The following is a 21208-nucleotide window of genomic DNA, read 5'->3' on the forward strand; positions in this document are numbered from 1 at the left end:
GCCCTGCATGAAGGGGTGTATTATTTCCAGTCTGGCACAGTGATCTCTGCTGCCACCTCTGTCCATGTCAGGAACTGTCCAGAGCAGTAGCAAATCCCCATAGAAAACCTCTCCTACCACCAGCTGTTGCCAGGACTGCCATATACAATAAATGGAGGTGGAAGCAGGCATCCCTATATGTAGTGGCCATGCTGGTTACTATACCTCAGCTTTTATTCACTTCAGTGTAGGGATGTCACAATACCAGAATTTTGAGTTCGATACCAATACCAACTTTTTTATTTCGATACTCAATACCATTTCGATACTTGATTCAATATAATGCTGTTTTCTGATTCCCATAACTTTTAAAATCTTTCAGCCGGTAGGGCTGTCTGAGAGTCTTTTTTTAGTGCGCAGTGATTTGCAGCTTTGATTGGTACCGTGTTTGCATATATGACTTTTTTGGTGCAAACACTGTATACTGTGCGAGATTGGGAAGGTAGTATGGCTGACACACAGTATAGTATGTTGGGGGTAGTAGTTGTATGGCTGACACACAGTATAGTATGTTGGGGGTAGTAGTTGTATGGCTGACACAGTATAGTATGTTGGGGATAATGGTTGTATGGCTGACTCACAGTATGGTAGGTTGGGGGTAGTAGTAGTATGGCAGATGCACAGTATAGTAGGTTGGGGGTAGTAGTAGTATGGCAGATGCACAGTATAGTAGGTTGGGGGTAGTAGTATGGCAGTTGCACAGTATAGTATGATGGGGGTAGTAGTAGTATGGCAGTTGCACAGTATAGTATGATGGGGGTAGTAGTAGTATGGCAGTTGCACAGTATAGTAGGTTGGGGGTAGTAGTAGTATGGCAGATGCACAGTATAGTAGGTTGGGGGTAGTAGTAGTATGGCAGATGCACAGTATAGTAGGTTGGGGGTAGTAGTAGTATGGCAAATGCACAGTATAGTATGATGGGGGTAGTAGTAGTATGGCAGATGCACAGTATAGTAGGTTGGGGGTAGTAGTATGGCTGACACATAACATTAGTATAGTATATTGGGGATAGTAGTTGTATGGTTGACACATAGCTATACAACTACTATCCCCAACGTACTATACTAGTGCTGACCCAGCACTAGTATAGTACATTGGGGATAGTAATAGTTGTAGTGGAGCAGAACCCTCACCTCCTGCTCCATGCTGCCCGGTCCCGGCATCACTCCTCCCTCCCTCCTCGTTGTGACGCCCAGCCCCCACACCACACAGGCCGCAGCCTCCTCATTACGGGACAATCTCTAAAGCCATCGGCTGAGGCGCACGGAGCGGCTCGGATGCTGCTGACACAGCGGCATCTACACAATTAAATAGCCGGTGTAACTGTGTAGATGCCGCTGTGAAGTGTCAGCACTCAGCAGCATCCGAGCTGCTCCGTACGCCGCAGCCGATGGCTTTGGAGATTGTCCCGTAGTGAGGAGGCTGCGGCCTGTGTGCGGGGGCTGGGAGTCACAACGGAGCACAGCCCAGTATAAATACCGCTCCATTAGTGACAGCGGCATGCCGTACCCGGACGGCCCGCGCAGGTTGCAGACCAGGGGTCGGCCAGTGGGAAGTCTGGGGTTAACCCTCGGCCGTGACACATGTGCTGTGGCACGCTGGCTCACTAACCTGCTTGACTGGGCAGCATGGAGATGGAGCAGAAGTTGGTGAGCCGCGTGGGGGAGAGAGATGACACCGGGACCAGGCAGCATGGAGAAGGAGTTGGTGAGCCGCGCGGGGGGTGGGGAGCACACAGAGAACACGGCCGGCGCTCAGATAGCCGCCGGCCGTGTTCTCTGCACTATACTCTATGTTAAGCTGCGCTATTGCACATCTTAACATAAAGTATCGATACTAGGAAATCCAGGTACCGAACCGTTTTTTTGCCCCGAATATCGATATTAGTATCGATATTTCGGTGCATCGTGCATCACTACTTCAGTGTAGTAGTATGTGCAGTAACCCAGCACGGCGGCTACATAATGTTCAGAGACGTCCGCACTCAGTTCTATTTGTTTCATTGCAAACTAAGCCGCAGCAACACAGTGTGACCGTTACACAATGAATATGCAGACATATAGATAGTGGCCCTTCAGAACAGCTGACTAGTGGGGGGGCGGATGTCGGACCCACCAACCAGATATTGACGATAAGGGTCCTATTCCACGGGCCGATGGGGCCCGATCAACAATGTAAACGAGATCGGCGCTTGTTTACTTGGGCCTATTACACGGCCCGATAATCGTTTAGCGAGGGCTGCAGGGACATTGTTACTGATGTCTTTGCAGCCCTTGTTTAAACACCATACATTACCTAAGCATGTTGCAGGGCTTCTCCTGTGCTCCTTTCTCCTCCCGTGCAGCAGCAGCAGCTTCGGTGCGGCCTGTCTTAGCTGACAGACCACTCGGTGGGATGTCAGCTCAGACTGGCTGCACCGAAGCTGCCGCTGCCCGCGGGACCAGGAGGAAGAAGCACAGGAGAAGACCTGCAACATGCTAGGTAATGTACGGTGTTTGTGAGATCATCGGTCTACAGCCACGCATCGCTATTCCACAAAGCAAAACGCAGTCGGTGTCTGATGATTTTGGGTTTGAACATAAATAAATGATCAGCTGATGACATGATCATCGGCTGATCGTTGTCTCTATTCCACGGAGCGATAATCGGCCAATTGTCGCTCTGTGGAATAGGCCCCTTACTCCTTTAGCACTAGATTGTTCTGCAGCACTTTACATTTCTCATATTGGTCTAGTCAAGTCTTAGGGCCCTATTCCACCGGACGATTATCGTTCAGATTATCGTTAAATCGTTTGAATCTAAACGATAATCGTTCGGTTGAAATGCAGTTAACGATTAACGACCGAACGAGAAATCGTTGATCGCTTTATAAGACCTGGACCTATTTTTATCGTTGCTCGTTCGCAAATCGTTCACATTGAATAAGGGCCCTATTCCACCGTACGATTATCGTTAGCATAATCATTAACGATTAACGATCTCAAACGACTGCTATTGCGAAAGACCTGAAAACGTTCACTCATTTCCATGGAACGATAATCGTTACTTATGATCGTAATTGCGATCGTTTCTTCTTCCGTATTTCTTCGCTATTGCGTTCGTATCTATTGCGAACGACCGAACGATGTCTTATTCAATGCGAACGTTTTGCGAACGAGCAACGATAAAAATAGGTCCAGGTCTTATAAAGCGATCAACGATTTCTCGTTTGGTCGTTAATCGTTAACTGCATTTCAACCGAACGATTATCGTTTAGATTCGAACGATTTAACGATAATCTGAACGATAATCGTCCGGTGGAATAGGGCCCTAAGACATCGTTCGGTCGTTCGCAATAGATACGAACGCAATAGCGAATAAATACGGAAGAAGAAACGATCGCAATTACGATCATAAGTAACGATTATCGTTCCATGGAAATGAGTGAACGTTTTCAGGTCTTTCGCAATAGCGGTCGTTTGAGATCGTTAATCGTTAACAATTATGCTAACGATAATCGTCCGGTGGAATAGGGCCCTTAGGGTCCATTTACACAGAAAGATTATCTGCCAAAGATTTGAAGCCAAAGCCAGAAACAGACTATAAACAGAGATCAGGTTATAAAGGAAAGTTTGAAATTTCTCCTCTTTTCAAATCCATTCCTGACTTTGGCTTCAAATCTTTGCCAGATAATCTGTCAGATAATCTTTCTTTGTAAATGGACCCTTAGTCGGGCCCAATGTGGGGCCCCCGAGTTGCTGGATGGACGTATTTAGCGGATATCTTTTAATACTTGTAACTCTGTGGATGCTGAAGTAGCGGAGAAGCCGCCGCTGTTAGAATCACTTTAATGTCCGTAAGTGGTGTCACTGCTGAAAGGAAGGGGCTGCCCATTAGAAGATGCAAGTCATCTCTCCCCGCTCCCAGGCATCTGAACCTCCTGGAGAAGCGTAAGAGCTGCTGGACGTCACCTTGTAAAGCGGCCTAATGAGATTGTAGGCTTTTAGTGCGCGCTAAAGTTATTAGGGATGGCGGGAAGTCCCAGGCGAGCCCCGCAGAAGGAATTCACCAGCTGGCTCTGGACTGCGGCTTCTGAGAAGGCGATGGAGACCACAAGGCCGGAGCAGAGCCGTCCTGCCGTCCTCAGGGCATTAGCTCCAATAAACTTGGCTCATAGCAGAGATTGCAGCAGATCTGTGAGCCGTCACATCTCAGGTCGCTTCCCCGCTAGCGGCTACAACGTGCTCTCAGATAGCTCAGACATCCCCCCCCCCCTGTCATTTAGGATGGATGCTGATGGCATCGGAGCGTGCGTCACTGTGGCGTCTGCTAACATGCTATAATGTTGGCTTTTTTATGATAGCTTGCATGGTACGTGATTTAGTTGACTTATCGAGCAGATGTTTGTGTGTTCTTTACTTAGTTCGTAGACTAATGGTGCGTTTAAACAGGGAGATTTATCTGACAGATTTTTTAAGCCAAAGCCAGCACTGGATTTGAGAAGAGGAGAAATCTCAGTCTTTCCTTTGACATGTTCCTTGTTTAGTCTGTTCCTGGCTTTGGCTGTAAAAAATCTGTCAGATCAGTCTGTGTAAATGCACCCGTATACAGCGAGTTACCGATCTGTTCCTGGACCCTCCTCTTCTAGTTACTGTCCCTTTCTTGTCCCTTCATGTTCTGTCATTTAAAGGGAACCAATCACCCAGAAAATCAATGTAAAGACAAGGATATGTGCTGATAGATCACCCAGCACACTTCCCAAATATGCCCCTGTAACCTCTGTGCCCCCCTCAATTAGACAGTAATCTTACTTTGTTCAGGTCACGCGCTGTATGTAAATTTTTGCTAAGTAGTCCTGGTGGGCGTATGTAGTCCTGGTGGGCGTATGTAGTCCTGGTGGGCGTATGTAGTCCTGGTGGGCGTATCTGGTCCTGGTGGGCGTATGTGGTCCTGGTGGGCGTATCTAGTCCTGGTCCGGGGGCGTATCTAGTCCTGGTCCGGGGGCGTATCTAGTCCTGGTCCGGGGGCGTATCTAGTCCTGGTCCGGGGGCGTATCTAGTCCTGGTCCGGGGGCGTATCTAGTCCTGGTCCGGGGGCGTATCTAGTCCTGGTCCGGGGGCGTATCTAGTCCTGGTCCGGGGGCGTATCTAGTCCTGGTCCGGGGGCGTATCTAGTCCTGGTCCGGGGGCGTATCTAGTCCTGGTCCGGGGGCGTATCTAGTCCTGGTCCGGGGGCGTATCTAGTCCTGGTCCGGGGGCGTATCTAGTCCTGGTCCGGGGGCGTATCTAGTCCTGGTCCGGGGGCGTATCTAGTCCTGGTCCGGGGGCGTATCTAGTCCTGGTCCGGGGGCGTATCTAGTCCTGGTCCGGGGGCGTATCTAGTCCTGGTCCGGGGGCGTATCTAGTCCTGGTCCGGGGGCGTATCTAGTCCTGGTCCGGGGGCGTATCTAGTCCTGGTCCGGGGGCGTATCTAGTCCTGGTCCGGGGGCGTATCTAGTCCTGGTCCGGGGGCGTATCTAGTCCTGGTCCGGGGGCTGTAATCACGCCCAGAGGGGCGTGATTCGGAGGCTTGCGGTCCAGTGACGTCATCCGGCGGCTTGCGTTCCGCGTCGCGGCCGCGCTGACGTGTTCGGGAACCCGCGCATGCGCAGTACGGCGGGAGACGACGCTGACGTACTGCGCATGCGCAAGGGTCCCGAATACGTCAGCGCGGCCGCGACGCGGAACGCAAGCCGCCGGATGACGTCACTTGACCGCAAGCCTCCGAATCACGCCCCTCTGGGCGTGACTACATACGCCCCCGGACCGTGACTACATACGCCCCCGGACCGTGACTACATACGCCCCCGGACCGTGACTACATACGCCCACCAGGACTACATACGCCCACCAGGACTACTTAGCAAAAATTTACATACAGCGCGTGACCTGAACAAAGTAAGATTACTGTCTAATTGAGGGGGGCACAGAGGTTACAGGGGCATATTTGGGAAGTGTGCTGGGTGATCTACCAGCACATATCCTTGTCTTTACATTGATTTTCTGGGTGATTGGTTCCCTTTAAGTGTACACTGAGTATATGCTGAGCATTATGGTCACTAGGTCCAGTCCATTAGAACAGCAGCAGTCTGACTTCACAGACAAGGGAGTCTGTAATACGCAGGTTTATAAATAGATTTCCCGGAGGTATAATGGAGGAACATAGACACACACAGCAGGTGTGGATGCAGTGTGGAGATGTCTGGTTAGTTCTGATGTACATGTAGACATAAGGGCCATATCCCAAGCTGTTATGTGAGGAGGAGCTGTGGGGTCAGACCTAATTATATTTTTTTAATTTTTTTTTTAACGAAATATATGAAATGTACCGGTCACTACAAATAACTTTTGACTTATCAGAAATATTACGTTATTGATCAAAGAAATTCATGATGGAGTGTAGGGCTGACCAGGTGACTGGGCTTCAGCAAATTTTAACTTGTCTGATGACATATCATCAAAATTTAGTCTTACTGATAATGACCTTTTTAATGGGGTAGTTCACAATGTTTTCTTTCAAATGAACTGGTGCCAAAGTTGTATAATAGATTAGTAATCTACTTCTATTAAAAAAAATAAATCTCCAGTCTTCCGGTACTTATCAGCTGCTGTATGTCCTGCAGGAAGCGGTGTATTCTTTCCAGTCTGACACTGTGCTCTCTGCTGCCACCTCTGTCCATGTCAGGAACTGTCCAGAGCAGGAGAGGTTTTCTATGGAGATTTGCTGCTGCTCTGGACAGTTCCTGACATGGACAGAGGTGGCAGCAGAGAGCACTGTGTCAGACTGGAAAGAATACACCACTGCCTGCAGGACATACAGCAGCTGATAAGTACTGGAAGACTGTAGCTTTTTTAATTGTAGTTTACAAATCTATATAAGTTTCTTAAACCAGTTGATTTTAAAAGAACAAAAAATTGCTGGTGTACCTCATTAAGCTTTGGTGCATAATTGCATTAAAGATGATGATTGTGAAGTCTCTTTATATGCTGCACTGTTCCTTCCATCAGAAGATATAGTAATCTCCATAGACCCCGGGACACAAGTGCTATCTCCCTGTTAGAGCAGATGAGCCGTAATGTCCTTGTATTCAGAGGACAGACTATTGATTTACATTGTAATCCGTGTAATGCTTTCAACCTCCTATGGTGGCGCTACAGGAAAATGAACATTTGCAGTGTACAGCATATATGTGTCTTATACATCTACATTATATATGTTGAGCTTTTCTTGTAGAAGTTAGTGTAGGATTTGTCTGGATTTGAGGGGACTCTACCAATAAGACGTGTATGACATAAGTTTTTTGGTGTCATGGAGGTGGCATTCAGCCATCTCTTACAGTATATGTGTGTGGTGTTATCCACCTCTGATTCTGACTAAACCTCCATGCTATCTTTTTCTTTTAGGGATGGCCGGATGCTCTTTGACCACCTTGCTGATAAACACGGGGTAAGGAATATAAGAATGATTTGTTTTTAGGCAGGGGGCAGAGTAACAATGGTGCCGATGTTGGATGGTTTGCCACGTCTAGTAACTGAATTTACTGTCTATTCTAGTTCAGACAGGAGTACCTGGACACGCTGTACAGATACGCCAAGTTCCAGTACGAGTGCGGTAACTACTCTGGAGCAGCCGAGTACTTGTACTTCTTCAGGGTGCTGGTAAGTCTGCTTATGATTCAGGCAGTGAACCCTCTGGATGTGTGAAATGTGGATGTTCCTTATGGGAAAACTATTAAAAGGGGGACTGCTGTACACATTCACAATATACTGTATACTGCTGAAGGGGTTATGCTGTACGCATTCACAATATACTCTATACTGCTGAAGGGGGTCCGCTGTACGCATTCACAACATATACTGTTATCGGGGGATTGCTGCATTTGACTTCCATTATGTTTAGTGGGGGATCCCAGTGGGTTAACCCTCACTGATCAGCTAGTTGTCACGTCTAGTTATCACGTGGATAGGGGATAGCTTTTAATGGGATTTTCTGGAGGAAAAAATTGTTTAAAGTAATTGGGTTCAGAAATTTTAAACTATAATTTAAAAATTTCAAGTCTGCCAGTACTTCTCAGCTGCTGTATGTCCTGCAGTGGTGTATTCTTTCCAGTCTGACAGTTCTTGTTATGGACAGAGGTGGCAGCAGAGTCTCGACTGGAAAGAATACACCACTTCCTGCAGGACATACAGCAGCTGATATATATGTACTTATGTGTTGTGTGTATATATATATATATATATATATATATATAATTTATTATACACACACATACACTTTTATAGTGTGTTTTAGCTGTACTAAAATAAAGAAACGTATAAAAAAAAAACCTGCGTGTGAATACAGCCCTGCCTCTGCATGGGGGCAGCTCTGCAGAACAGGTGGACGACATCCGCGATTGTAATCTAAAGCCCCAGCAGACAAATTCAAATGTTGAGAAAGCAGACGGCAAATTGAAGGTAATGGGCAGTAATGTCGCGCAGCGGCCCGGCCTCCTCTTATCGGCCACTTCCATCTGCCTCCGCTGGAATATTACTACGGATTTAAGAGAGTAAGAGTCATTTACTTGGGAAATGTAAACAGCTTAAATGAGGTTAATAAAAGCAGAGGCACGGTTTCATTACAAGCCCCTGAAAAGAGCTGCTTATTCATATCATTTGTTAATGCTGGGAGTGAATTTTGAGAATGAAGATTTAATGTCTTGTTCGGGGCTCAGCACAGTAAATTTATTGTTGCTGGCCGGTGACTGAATGTGCCATTCCCCCAGCAAATGGAAACTTTAGGTAACCCCTGTAAAAATCCAGATATTGAAACTATTCTACCATATCCTCGCCTGAAAGGTTAGTATGCAGAGCCAACTGTAATGACATGGAGCCGGGCCAAAGAGCTCACATGAACCCTAGCCTTAAAAAAGGAAGTGAGCATAGCAAAATATACAGAGAAGCCCTGTAAACTGCCAGGCGGGGCGGACAGGGGGGCACTAGGGTTACTTTGTGTAATCACCATCAGCCATAGATGCAGAAACGCTGACTTATTTTATTAGTTAAAAAATAAAAAAAAGTTTGGTCTCGCCCAGGTCTAGGGGTGCACATCCTGAGCGGTCTGGTTCATTAATACCATATAATAAAACTGATGTTTAAATAGGTAGAAGAGTATATGAGACTATAGCAAGATTTCCTAGACACTGGCTCTTCACTTGGTACAAAACTACAACTCCCAGCATGATGATGTTCTGCAACAGTTGTAGAGCCACAGGTTGGGGAAACAATGCTGTAGATACAAATAGTGAAATTTTAGTCAGTTTTGTCATAATACAAGAAGACCTTTGCAGCCATGTTTTGTGTAAAAAAAAAAAAAAAAAATTAAAATTGCATCTTCCCCAGGCAGGGGACCCCACTCACACCCCATTCACACCAACATTCTCTCCAGCACATCTACAGTATGCAGCACTAATTATAGAAAGGCACTAGAGGCCTCAAGTCCATTAAGGCCTATTCCGCACGGCGTCTACGTTTTGATCAGCCAACAATAGAAAAGCTTCCATAGGGTTACACTTTAGAAAGTGGGACGGCAAACCAGGAGTGTCCACCCATGGGCCCCAAATGGTTTCATATTTCTTCATGGCCTTCCTTTTTTTATATATCCCTTTCTCCAGTCGTATCATATTATTTAATTTATTGGTCAATTCAACCATAGTAGGGGGTTCAGCTTGTAACCAATGCTGGGCTATCGATTTGAGGGCCTGATATAATCTGCATATTGCCAATTCCGCTCCAGCGGGAAGAATACCACCTTCTGCAGGACATACAGCAGTTGATAAGTAATGGAAGATTTGAGATTTTTTTAATAGAAGTAAATTACAAATCTCTGGCACCAGTTGATGTAAAAGAGCCAGCCATGAGACTCCTAGTCTGACAGCATCTTAATAGGGTATGTGCAGCAATGTAAAATATAGGAAACTGGTCTCTAAAACTGGCTTATGGATTTCCATGGGTGAGTATCATGGGCATGCTCTGTGACCTTTGCGGGGAGGGAGCTGGGATGTTGAGGGAACAATGGAGAAGCTATCTCTACAGAATAGGAGGTTTCAGGATTTATTTTTAATCAAGAATTGGCAAAATAAAGAAATTCAGAAAATTTTAACTTAAATGATCATATAAACCATAGGTTTTTTCTGATTTATTCCTTTAAGCTATTTATAGATCCGGGAAGTCCACCTTGTATATGCTACTCCAGCAATAGTGATTGTCTATGGGGCTATGGATGTATTTATATACATGAATGTGCTGTCGGTGCCCAGGACGTTGTGTGAGTCCTGCCATGAACCCTCTTTACCCACCTGGGCGGGAAGACTATATCGGTGCCAGGCGGTGAGCGCAGAGACTCTACCCTACATGAATAAACACAATGGTGCAGACATTTAAGTCCGTTCCTTGGCTGAGCTGTTGCTGGCACAGGCTGGAGCTGTCAGCCCCATGTGCTGTGTAGAATATATTATACAATATGCAGACCTGCTGCTCTGTTAGAGGTGGGAATAAGAGATGTCCAGGACCTGAAGAGACTACTATGGGTTCATCTACTTGGCAGGTACCGGAATCTATAGGGCCATGTACATTGCTGACCTATATGTTGCTGCTTCATCATCCATTCATTGTAGTCTATGGGAAATGACTTCATATATGAAACTTAAAGGGGTACTCCAGCGAAAAGCTTTTCCCCAGTAATTAAAACGCATTACAAAGTTATATAACTTTGTAAAATCCTTCAATCAACTATTCCCCCCCCCCCCCCCTTCCCTAACTTTTCTCCCCTCAATCCCCCACCAGGAAGTGAAGTAAACTCATTCTTACCTAATGACTGTTGACCCCAGGCTGCTTTGTGGCAGCCATTTTGTTACAATGACCTCATCAAGAGGGAGGCGGGTCTAAGCCCTGTTAGGCCGGCCTCCTTTCGTCAGATGACACAGGTTGCTTAGCTCTGATTGGCTGAAAAAGCTTTAAGCCATCTAACAGTTTTACAGAGTCAGTTAGACATCACAGGAGACAAAGTGCATCATGGGAAAGCCCAAACCAGGAAGTGAAGGAAATATGAAGTCACCAACTGGAGCTTCAGGGACCTGCAAACAGCGGGAAATGCAAACGGAGACAGACTCAGGAGGGATGGTAAGTGTAAAAACTGTTTATGATTTTTTTTTTTTATCAGTGCTGGAGTACCCCTTTAATCAACCCTTTTAACCAATATTTTAGAAAAATAAGGTGAAGACCCCAATTCTATCAGTAGATGTCCGCATAGACCTAATATTTAGCTTGGGAATAAGTTGGATGCGATGGGTGATCTGGAGAAATATCCTATAGACACCTATGAGTGGCGTGCATGTGATGGACGTATAATATTCGTGGCTGCGCTGGAAAGCCGACACACTCTGGTTCCCTTGGGAATCGGAAAGTAAGACGGGCTTCGGTGTCTGCTCAGACTCTCCCTGCTCTGGGACCCGTGTGCTGGGTGAAGATTCATTTAAAGTGATGGCTTGAGAAACAGAAGCCATGAAAGGCCCATTGTGCACGTTCTCTGAGATTAGAATTTGACACTCTCAATGACCTAGTGTAGTTCAGCCTTGTATAAATTACAGCTTTATGACCCCGGCGTTACCCCCGCTTTCAGAAGACTTGAACTGAACTAGATAAAATGACTAGACCTGTTCTCAAGATTGAGCGAAGTGGGTGGTGGGAGCTTTTGTTGGTTTTGGGGGGGATACAGGCTTTGGTTTCATAATGCATTGTTTACTATGAGGCCTCTAGATTTTTATTTTATTTTTTTATATAAAGTTGTGAGAAATCCCCCAAAACCTATTTCCACTTCTCAGTATGACGTTTATTTTAGCGATAGGCGATGCCACGAAATTGCAGATGGCGGAGATATGGTTGCATTTTATCCCTTCGTATTATGGCCGAAAGTCGGGACCCTGTACAGTTGTTCCCATACTGAGATCGCCATAGGATCCTATAGTGATCTGTGTTCATTTCAGAGGAGGCACGTGGGGGGCCGGGTCTCTGCAACTATAACATAGACATTAACCCTTTTGTGTTTTCGCTCTTCAAGACCACACACCATTTTCCACCGTTCCAAAACTAAACTTTATTTCTTCCTCAGCGCAGCAATATGGGGTCTTGTATTTTTATGGGGCAGCTAGTCTTCTGGTTTCTGCATACAGCAATGCAGGTATATATGTTAGCTTCTTACAAGACCGCCTTACGTCCTTCTTATATCTGGTTCCAGGCTGTATTTATAACATTTGCCCCAGATATCCTAGGCCTTGCAACCACTACCTCTGAAGGGGGTCAGACACACAGCCTCCTTGCTTGCTCCTCGCCGTCTCCGTTACATAGGAAGGGATCTGTTTGGTCAGATAATCCATCTGGGTAACAGGGCCCTAAGGGTCCTATTACATGGAGCGATTTTTAACGACTAACTATAAATGATTACAAATGAGATTGTTTATTGCTAACCGTAAATCGTTCACCATGTTACACAGAACGATGGTTGTTCGTTACAGTTGTTACTATGATCGTTTACTCCTCCTGATCCCAGCAGAACAATGTGCAATTACACTGAAAGATGAGTAAAAAAATGCTGAACTTGAGCAAACGAATGTGGAATTACAGCGAACGTTTAACGATAATTTTAGGTTCAGATCTAGATCAACGACATACGCACGATTTTTCGATCGTTGCCTGCAATTATCGTTTAAATTCGAACGATATAACGTTTTTTCACGCGATAATCGTCCCGTGTAATAGGGCTCTAAGGTTCCCCGTGTAATGTATTGTCTTGAATGCATTAGTTAAAGGGTTAACGCCCAAAGTTGGCATTCTCTCCGATCCTGGCAGTCGCAGGAATGTGACAGGCATGTGGCCATATTGTCACTGGAGATGGTGCGGGCACATTGATAGTGTCTGCGGAATTACCTTGACGTAACACATCGGGATGTGCCAGCTACCTTGGGCGTTTGACGCACTATAATGTCAGACGGCTGACCTGATAAGTGACATTACCGCCTATAATGAATTCTATTACAGCTGTTCTCTTCTTTGTTTCCTTTAGTCCTAAATGGCAAGTCTGCTTATCTGTGCAGGGATCCCGTTCCTCCTCCCACATTGCCTGTATGTAGGGAGGTGGCTGTGGGCTATGGCCGATGGCTGTATAGATTAGAACACATTAATAGACGTCCCTCATGGAATTTTGTGTAAAATTTTGTGTGTGTCTGTGTATATGTGTAATATAAATATATATATATATATATATATATATATATATATATATATATATATATATATATATAAAAAATTAATTTAAAAAAATAAAAGAAAATTCTTGCAGTCCTCACTCAGGCCACTGATAGGCGGATAGTGGTCACTTACCAGTATTCATCTCTATATTGCGTATGTATATGTTTGTATAGACACCCGGATGCACCATGCAGTAAAAGTAATGCTGACAGCTCCCCTCCATCACTGAGCATGCCCACAGAATTCTCCCATAGAGATGAGGGAGGTATCGCTCACTCTGCAGTATGTTGTCATGTAATGTGGTGTTGCTGCTATGGTCACTGTCAGATTATAGTGAGTGCATGAATCTGTGTGTTCTGCCTCTGCACTTTAGCAGTCTCAAGAAATCCGTTGTCTGTCTGGGTTTACGATCTCTATGGTTAAATGTTTTTTTTTCTTCTTTACTAAACTTCCTATTGGTTCAGACATTGTGTTGCAGAATGCGGTCCCGCACCGCCAGACACTGTCGCTCATATCTGAAATGTAATGGATGATCTGATGGTCGTCTTCAAGGCATAACGTTTGTCACTTTCTTTGGTTACAGGTGCCCTCCACAGACAGGAACGCCCTCAGCTCCCTCTGGGGTAAGCTGGCATCCGAAATTTTAATGCAGAATTGGGATGCCGCTATGGAAGATCTCACCAGGCTGAAGGAAACCATAGATAACAATGTAAGTGGCTTCAGTCTTTAGTCTTTCATCACTTACGTTTGGCGTCTATAAGAGAATCCTCTTCCCTTGTGGATGAACCAGACGATATGTGGAGGAAGTGTCTGCCTATTGGCTTTTTTTGGGTTCCCTGTAAAGCTTCATGATGATGAAGAGATTTAAAGGTGTTATCCAGCATTAGATAGTCAAGGGTCCTAAAGTGAGAACATTTCCTCTATCCTTTAGGATAAGGCGGATACGTGTTAGATCGGGGACCCCATGCAATTTCTGGAATGGGGCACTGACGCCTTTATTTTGAACAAAGTGGCAACTAATGCACGACTACGACTAATGCACGACTACGACTAATGCACTTCTGACGCTTCTATCATTGAGCTGCGTACCTCATTCTATTTCTGGCATCTCAATACTCAATGGAGTCATGACGCGAATGCAAGAGTCACTTCTCGTCAAACTTGGGGGTTGGGGCCTCATTCTCTAGATAGCGGGGGTTCCCAGTGATTGGCACTCCTGTGATCTGACACTACTTTCCTATCCTCTGGAAGGGGATAAGACATCTTTAGTCTAAACACCCATCAGGTTATATTTACATGTACCATGTTTTCACCTGCCTGTTTTTGGGCTTCAAACAGAAGACACAACAAGCAGCTGGAAACACTACATGTGACTGTACCCTTTGTGTTATGTTCTGCATCAATGTTATATCGCATTTGTCATCACTTATAATCTTTTACTTCTCTTTTTCCAGTCCGTCAGTTCCCCACTCCAGTCCCTCCAGCACAGGACCTGGCTCATCCACTGGTCTCTCTTTGTCTTTTTCAATCACCCCAAGGGCCGAGACAACATCATTGATCTGTTCCTCTACCAGCCTCAGTAAGTCACATCCTTTCTATAACAATGAATTCTTCATACCCCGGTTCTAGTGATCTGTGGGACCCTGAGAGATCAGACGTTTATCACCTATGTGGAAATGTCCACTGTGGGGAAAACCCCATTACAGGTCTTGTCCCAAGTGGAATAGTAGGTTTCCTGATGCAGCCGCGGCGTCCATCATCCGACATTAGGTTACAAGTTACAAAGAGCTCACCCTTCTTCCTTATTTTTCGTTTTGCTTTCCTTTCCTCCCCCTTGGTTTTTCTTAAAGGGGTTATCCAGCATTTTAAAAAAACTGGCTTTGTTCCAGTAACCACTCTTGTCTCCAGGTTTTGTAGTTAAACTCCATTCACTTCAACACTCCACCCAACCTGGAGACATAAGTGGTGCTGTTTATGTAACAAAGAGGCCATGTTTTTTTTAAATAATATCTGCAAGTAAAGTATGCGTGAAGACCTTCGACAATCATATACTATGGATAGGTCCTCAATGTACAATCATTTGGGATCCACTGATCAGCATAGTAATGTAATCCCTTTTACATTTTAGGTGCAGTAATGTAATCCCTTTTACTGCATTACCAGAAAGTGCTGCTGTGGGATACCAGTCAGCCATATTCACTTGTAGATTACCCTGTCAGCAACTGAACTGAGGGGGCAGAAGATCCAGCAGAAGATCCAGCTAGGAATAGACTATCTGTGTGAGGCGTGGTTCACACAATGATGACACGTTCATATGCTGTGTCCCCTTCTGGAGATAATGGGGGGATCCCCAGGACTCAGACACTTATTCCTTATATACGAGATGGTTGATAAGTTTTAGGGGCTGGAATACCCCCTTTAAAGTCTAAATCTTTCATTTTAAGGGTGCGTTCACACCTACAGGATCTGTAGCAGATCTGCAGCAGATTTGATGCTGTGTTTAGTTATTTAAATGAAATCTGCTGCAGAAAATCAGCTGCAGATCCTGTAGGTGTGAACGCACCATAAATGGTAATATTTTAACCCATAGCTGCACCAGCACGTTATTGAACGTCCCCGTGCCGCTATGGGAGTTCAGAGGGGGGTCGCGCGGCGACCCCCCTCTGAGCTGCCGCGATCCCGGGTGCTGCATGTAGCCCGGGATCGCGGCTATTAGCGGGCACGGTCCGATCGCCGTGCCCGCTAATTAAGTACTTAGAAGCAGCTGTCAAAGTTGACAGCTGCTTCTAAATACTTGCTGATATGCATCCCCGGTGGTCTAGTGGGGGGATTGCCCCCCTGCGGCGCGATTGCGGGGGGGCGATCCCCGCATCCATCCCAGGCCGGGGTCTGCTCCGTAATGGCGCTGATCCCGGCTCGGCATTCTATTGCTTTTGGCTGCAGCAGCCAAAAGTAATAGAACACCGATCTCATGGATTCATGCAGTATAACTGAGAGATCAGAGTGCATATACTAGAAGTCCCCCAGGGGGAATAACCCTAACCCCAGGGGGGCTTCTAGTATATGTGTAAAGTAAAAGAAAAAAGTATTTTTAATAACACAAAATCCCCTCCCCTAATAAAAGTCTGAATCACCCCCCCTTTCCCCATTTTATAAATAAAAATAAATAAATTAATAAACAAACATGTTTGCTATCGCCGCGTGCGTAATCGCCCGAACTATTAATCAGATTCCTGATCTCACACGGTAAATGGCGTCAGCACAAAAAAATCCCAAAGTGCAAAATTGTGCATTTTTGGTCGCATCAAATCCAGAATAATTGTAATAAAAAGCGATCAAAAAGTCATATATGCGCAATCAAGGTACCGATAGAAAGATCACATCATGGCGCAAAAAATGACACCTCACACAGACCCATAGACCAAAGGATAGAAGCGCTATAAGCCTGGGAATGGAGCGATTTTAAGGAACATATATTTTCTTTAAAAGGTTTTAATTTTTTACAAGCCATCAAATCAAATAAAAGTTATACATGTTACATATCGTTGTAATCGTAACAACTTAAGGAAGATATATAACGAGTCAGTTTTACCCCAGGGTGAACATAGTAAAAACAACCCCCCCCCCCCCCCAAATAAAAAAAAAACATTTTTTTTTTCAATTTCACCACACATATAATTTTTTTCTGGTTTCCCGGCACATTTTAGGCAAAAATTACATCAGCCATAGCAAAGTACAATTAGTTGCGCAAAAAATAAGGGCTCATTTGGGTCTCTAGGTGGAAAAATGCAGGCGCTATGGCCTTATATACACGAGGAGGGAAAAACGAAAACGCAAAAATGAAAACTGGCTGTGTCCCCTAAGGGTTAAAAAGTTTCCTCTTGGGTATTTTTGCCAATTGTATTGCAGGTTTGTTAATTTTCCTTTTTAATTTGTTTTTTTATATTTAGTCATTGCATAGTGTGTGTGTCCCTCCACAGCACACTCAGCCGGCCATTGATGATACAGGATGGGTGTGTGTATGGTTTGCAGCGTGGCCTGTGATAAAGTGCTCGCCCTTTGATGGGTAATCTTCAGCTCCTGTGGCTTGTCACATATGTGGAGCCGGCTTTCTATCCTTTACCATGCATCTCCTGAGGACTGTGGTGACTCTTCACAAATCTGACTGGTTAGGACATAAAAGCCGCCCGTCTATCAGACTCTTAATTGCCCGATATTTGTAGGAGAATATCCTCTGTAAACGTCTCCATTACTCAGTTCTAGATGAACGGCTGTAAATCAGCTGTCTGAGAGCTGGAAACAAAGTGCATCTGCTGTTTCACAACTCTGCCGGCCTACGCTGTAACTACTACCAAATGTGCCGTATATCCTCCTGCCCCCGGGCGCTGGATCAGACCTGATTATAAGGAGGGTAAATGCTGTGTGGGAAGCCCAGGCTTTCATCGTAACCTGCTCACATCTTGTCTGACTGATCGGCCACATGCATGGCCGTCGGGGTTGTTCTGAGCTTCTGTCCTGCCGAGTGCACATGTAGTGTGCTAGTAAACCATTATCCTTTCCATGTCTTGTTTATAGGTTTTCACAGGCTCTCGTCAATGTACTTGCACAACCTTCTCCATAGAGCAGGTGCTGGGCTGTGACTGGTATTGTAACGCCGCTCCTTTCATGTACGCCAGGTTTGGGGTTCAGCTCTCAGTTCCATCTTGTGGCGTTTGGAGACTCTTAGGTTCCTATTACACGGAGCGATTTTTAACGACTAACGATAAACGATTGCAAATGAGATTATTTATCGTTAACCTGAAATCGTTCACCATATTACACAGAACGATAGTCGTTAGTTACTATCGTTACTGTGATCGTTACTAAGATTGTGTATCCCTGAACTGAACAGTCAGTGAAAAAATGCGGAACTTGAGTGAACGAATGTGGAATTACAGCGAACGATTAACGATAATTTTAGGTTCAGATCTAAATCAACGACATACAATTTTTCATTCATTGCCTTCAATTACACAGAACGATTTATTGTTTAAATTTGAATGATATAACGATTTTTCGCACGATAATCGTCCCATGTAATAGGGCCCTAAGAGAGTCTGTTGGCGCTTGTACACTATTACTGCTAATACTTCAGGATTGTTTACATGGAAGCAAGCAAGTGTGTGTGTATGTATACACACACACATATATACACACACACACACTCACTCTATTTCTATCCCTTTTTGCCTATACGTTAGTGTATAATTTCATAGTCTGCCATAGGCAGATCAAATATAAACCATTTAGTAGGTTTTCCAGTAAACTGTCCCTCTTGGATTTTTCCTCAACCTTTTCCCTTGCGTTTTAAATTGTCAGTTCTGCATGGCGCAGTGTAATACTTGCATGCTATGCTATCCATCTATCTTCTGCACTTCCACAGAGAGTAATGTGGTATGCTCCACCAACAGAAGCAGTCAGGGACATCTGTTTATGTAATTGCTGGGGGTCTTAGTGGTTGGATCCCAGCTGAATACCTATGCTATGGATAGGAGGCACGTTGTCATCTTGGGATAAGACCTTTTACTCTGGGGAAAAAATGTTTTTATGGGTAGCGTCACACACACCGTATCGCAGCGGATCCTGCATGTGTGAACGCACTCTAAATCAACTAATGTCAGAAAGTTATATAGATTTGTAATTTACTTAATTTAAAAAATTCCAGTACTTCCAGCAGGAGCAAATGCTCATAGAAAACCTCTACTATTCTACACAGTTCCTGACATGGACAGAGGTGGCAGCAGAGAGCACTGTGTCAGACTGGAAAAAATACACCACTTCCTGCAGGACAAACAGCAGCTGTAAGTACTGGAAGGGTTGAGATTTTTAGGTAGAAGAAATTTACAAAGCTGTATAACTTTCTATCATTAGTTTTCATTCCCCCCGTTGTCCCCCTTTTAAACTGTGCATTAAAAAGTGACAACTACTAAGTTTTATGATAAGAAATGCCACTGATCAGAATTTATTAACCTAAAGGGGTCATCCAGTGCCACATGGTCCAGTAGGTTTAGCCTGGCATATAACAGTTCTGTCCTGATCCTCCTCCATCCATCCTGAGAGACCCCAGTCTCCACTAGGAAGTAGGCCAGGTCACTTGGATGTACATTGTACCTGACTAGGAGCAGTATGTAACCTGCACCGTCCCATAGTTCCATCTGCACATCAAAGTCTGAGCCCGGCCCTGCGAGTCTTCGCTCCACCAAACATCTGTTAGACATCAGGTTTTGTGTCTGTCAGAGGGAGAGAAGAAAGCCTGTTCCCACAGATGTCCACATGCTACCGAAACGCGCTGGGGTCACATTTGGCTTTTATTTTTAGGATAAATATTATACTTGCTGTTCTAGTGCGTGAAATTGTCATCTTCATGTTATTTTGCTGTAAATAGCTGTCGGCTCTCCTGACCTGTCTGACGCTAAATACCTCTCCAAAAAAAAAAAAATTCTGGAGCTATTCTTTGTGCTGTTCCTCTATTGTTCCTCCTGGAAATATGAGACTAAATTGACAAGTGGGTGTTACCATTCCCCTTGTTGTCAGTGGGATATGTATCTACACATTCTGAGACTCTGTGCTTATGGGACAGTGTCAAAGTCAAAGAGCCTTCCGAGCACCTCCATGGTGCACAGCTATTATTCACTCAATTTCGGGGGAAGGGACCAGAACTTGTTTGCTTTAGCACAGGGATGGGGAACCTTCTGCCCTCTAGCTGTTGCAAAACTACAATTCCCATCCTGGGCAGCCAAAGCTTTAGGTGTATCAGGCTTCTTTCCTTTTACATAAGCCTCACCCTCACTTCCTGTACTGCCTTACTGTGTCTGTTACTAGAGACAGATTCAACCTGACGACAGGCAGTGGATAGCATATTGGCAAAGAAGACACATTATTAAGACTTTTTCTGGGTTAAGGAGTCCTTTTTATTTAATGAAGTGATTTACAAAATTGTTAGGAATCACATGAAATTGAGGAAAGTTGCTTAAAGAAGTCGTCCAGTGAATTTTTTTATTAAAGTATTGTACTGCCCCCCAAAAATTATATAAATCATATGGTAAATATGTGTGTGTATGTATGTGTGTGTATATATATATATATATATGTATATATGTATATATATGTGTGTATATATATATATATATATATATATATATATATATATATATATATATATATATATATATATATATATATATATAATGTATATGTATGTGTGATTTGTATAACTTTTGGGGGGCATTACAATACTTTACTAAAACTTTTACCAGACTTCTCCTTTAAAACAGCAGTGATTTTTCCTTTGCGTCTCCAGTAGATGTCAGATAGGACTATAAAAATATACAGGTTTTGGGCAAGTAGAAACTACAGAGAACTGTTTAAGAGAACCTGTCTCTTCACCTTCATCTCGATAACTAACACTTTTTTTTTCCCTTTAGATACCTGAATGCCATTCAGACCATGTGCCCACATATCCTCCGATACCTGACCACAGCAGTCATCACCAACAAAGATGTAAGGAAGAGACGGCAAGTCCTGAAAGATTTGGTGAAGGTGATCCAGCAGGTAAGAGCTGCAGGAGGGTAGTATGTGTATGATTGAAGAGGAGAGGGGGATGGGGTCACCGTATTACAGCCCCTCAGCTCTTCCCAGTCAGAGAAAACAAGCTCTAAACACCAAGACCTGCAGCAGTGAATTTCATTTCCTCTCATACATAGTCTGTATTGGTATGACCATCATACAGGTTGTGCATGCTAGACATGGTCTATGTGTTGGACCCGCATAGCCATTCCCGCTGCTGATAGTAAACTGTCATTAGGTATATGGGATGAGGGTGTCTGTGG

General features: G+C 44.6%; 1 protein-coding gene across 1 annotated transcript in view; it reads left to right on the forward strand.

Annotated features, from left to right (window-relative positions):
• The window catches only part of EIF3E (eukaryotic translation initiation factor 3 subunit E), a 42075-nt gene that overhangs the window by 9575 nt on the left and 11292 nt on the right, over positions 1 to 21208 (forward strand). The window contains exons 4-8 of the mRNA XM_069959856.1: positions 7461 to 7503; positions 7611 to 7715; positions 13924 to 14049; positions 14795 to 14919; positions 20804 to 20930. Coding sequence (XP_069815957.1) covers positions 7461 to 7503; positions 7611 to 7715; positions 13924 to 14049; positions 14795 to 14919; positions 20804 to 20930 — 526 coding nt within the window. The remainder of the gene's footprint in view (positions 1 to 7460; positions 7504 to 7610; positions 7716 to 13923; positions 14050 to 14794; positions 14920 to 20803; positions 20931 to 21208) is intronic.

The sequence above is a fragment of the Dendropsophus ebraccatus genome, chromosome 2, assembly GCF_027789765.1.
Source record: "Dendropsophus ebraccatus isolate aDenEbr1 chromosome 2, aDenEbr1.pat, whole genome shotgun sequence".
Taxonomy (NCBI): Eukaryota; Metazoa; Chordata; class Amphibia; order Anura; family Hylidae; genus Dendropsophus; species Dendropsophus ebraccatus.